The sequence below is a fragment of the Plasmodium reichenowi genome, chromosome 12, assembly GCF_001601855.1.
Source record: "Plasmodium reichenowi strain SY57 chromosome 12, whole genome shotgun sequence".
NCBI lineage: Eukaryota > Apicomplexa > Aconoidasida > Haemosporida > Plasmodiidae > Plasmodium > Plasmodium reichenowi.
The window spans coordinates 286,819-288,583 of NC_033657.1; the positions used below are offsets into that span (position 1 = coordinate 286,819).

The 1,765-nt window shown below is 17.5% G+C and overlaps 1 protein-coding gene across 1 annotated transcript; it reads right to left on the reverse strand.

Annotated features, from left to right (window-relative positions):
• Window positions 1-212: 212 nt before the first annotated feature.
• Window positions 213-1,592, reverse strand: PRSY57_1207200 (hypothetical protein; the record flags this gene model as incomplete). The annotated part of the gene is made up of 2 exons (XM_012908502.2): window positions 213-1,358; window positions 1,554-1,592. 2 exons carry the CDS (start codon window positions 1,590-1,592, stop codon window positions 213-215), a joined length of 1,185 nt encoding a protein of 394 aa, XP_012763956.2.
• Between the last annotated feature and the right edge of the window lie 173 nt (window positions 1,593-1,765).

Here is a 1,765-nt window from a genome sequence, read left to right on the forward strand (position 1 = left end):
AAATATAAACATAAATATATAAATAAATAAATAAATATATATATATATATAACTCATTAATTTTGGCGAAAACAAACTCACATAGTAGTAATAACTATAATGATATGAATAATATATATTATCTTATAATGATTAAAAAAAAAAAAAAAAAAGACAAATCGTAACACATAAATAAATAATAAATAGGTTTATAATATAAAAACATTGTATAATCATTTTAAAATGTCATATAAACAATTTTTTAGGTATATTATTTTATCTTCTTTTTTTTCCGGTATTAGTTGTTTATATAAAAATAAAACTTTGAAATTCATTTTTTTAAATAATTTATATCTTTGTACAAAATATGGAGTAATACATAACGTTCCTTGAAAGGTATTATAGTCAGATATACATTCTACAATCACATTAAACTCTTTTAGAAATATAGGTATTAGATAATTATACATATTAATTTCCTGAATATTAAAATTTAATTCATATAATATATTTTTTATATTATTTATAAAAATATAATCTAACTCTTTATCTCTTAATATAACGGATGCATTAAAAGATTGTAAAAAGGATATATGTTCTTTATCTATATATTTTCTATTTATCCATAAACAAAAATCATATTCATATATCACTTGAATTTCTCTTATATAATATATATATTTTAATGTATCCTTAATATTATCACATAATAATAAATGTCTTAATAAATCGTTTAAAAATTTATTTATATTCATAAATATATGTTCATCGATATGATCTTTACTTATGTTAATTCTTAACAAATTTAATACTAAAGGATATACATTATCCTTTTCCTTTATATTAAATGTTAATATTTTAAGTCTACTTATTAACCTATTTATATCTTCCCTTTTTACAATAACTATATTAAAAAAGTACAGGCAGTTTAAAATTTCAGTTATTTCATATAAATTATAAGAATGTATATTTTGTAAAATATGTGGCATTAATAATTTTATTTTTTGTTCATCCCTATTTTTACTATCTCTTAAATGAATAAGTTCATTCAACACACCGTTAATTTTATTACACACATTGTTATGATAAGCATATATACTTTTATTACGCCTTACATTATCAATATTATTAACAACCATTTGTTCAGTCAAAGAATTCATACAAGCTCTCTTAACAAGTGAATTCTTTACATTCTCTTCTAATTCTATATCAGCACATTCTCTTTCTTCATTATGTTCTTGATATGTGTGTAATGCAGAAGCTCTATATTGTGTGGAGAAATTAAACTGAGATCTTGTATTTAATGTGCTACATTTATTTATATTTTTGAAGATGAAAATATTTTGCAAATTGGAATATATAAATCTGTTGATTTCTTTCTAAAAAAAAAAAATAATAATAAATAAATAAATATATGTGTATGCATATATGTATATTACAATATATATATTATCATGTATATAACATCAATAAAATATAAATATAAATACATATATATATATATATATAATATTCTTATATATTATATAAATTTATATATTCATCTAATTTGTATAGACTATGAAAAAACCTACCGGGGGTTTAAATATTGGCATAAAAGTTTTATATTGCATATTACATTTATGTTTTTATTCATGTTTTTTTTTTTTTTTTTTCTTTTTCTAGTTATTTTTACTTATCCCTAATTTTAAAAAAAAATAAAAATAAAAAAGGATTTTTTTTAAAAAATTAAAAAAAAAAAATACTATTTAAAAAAAATTTTTTTTTATAATAATATTTTTTTTTA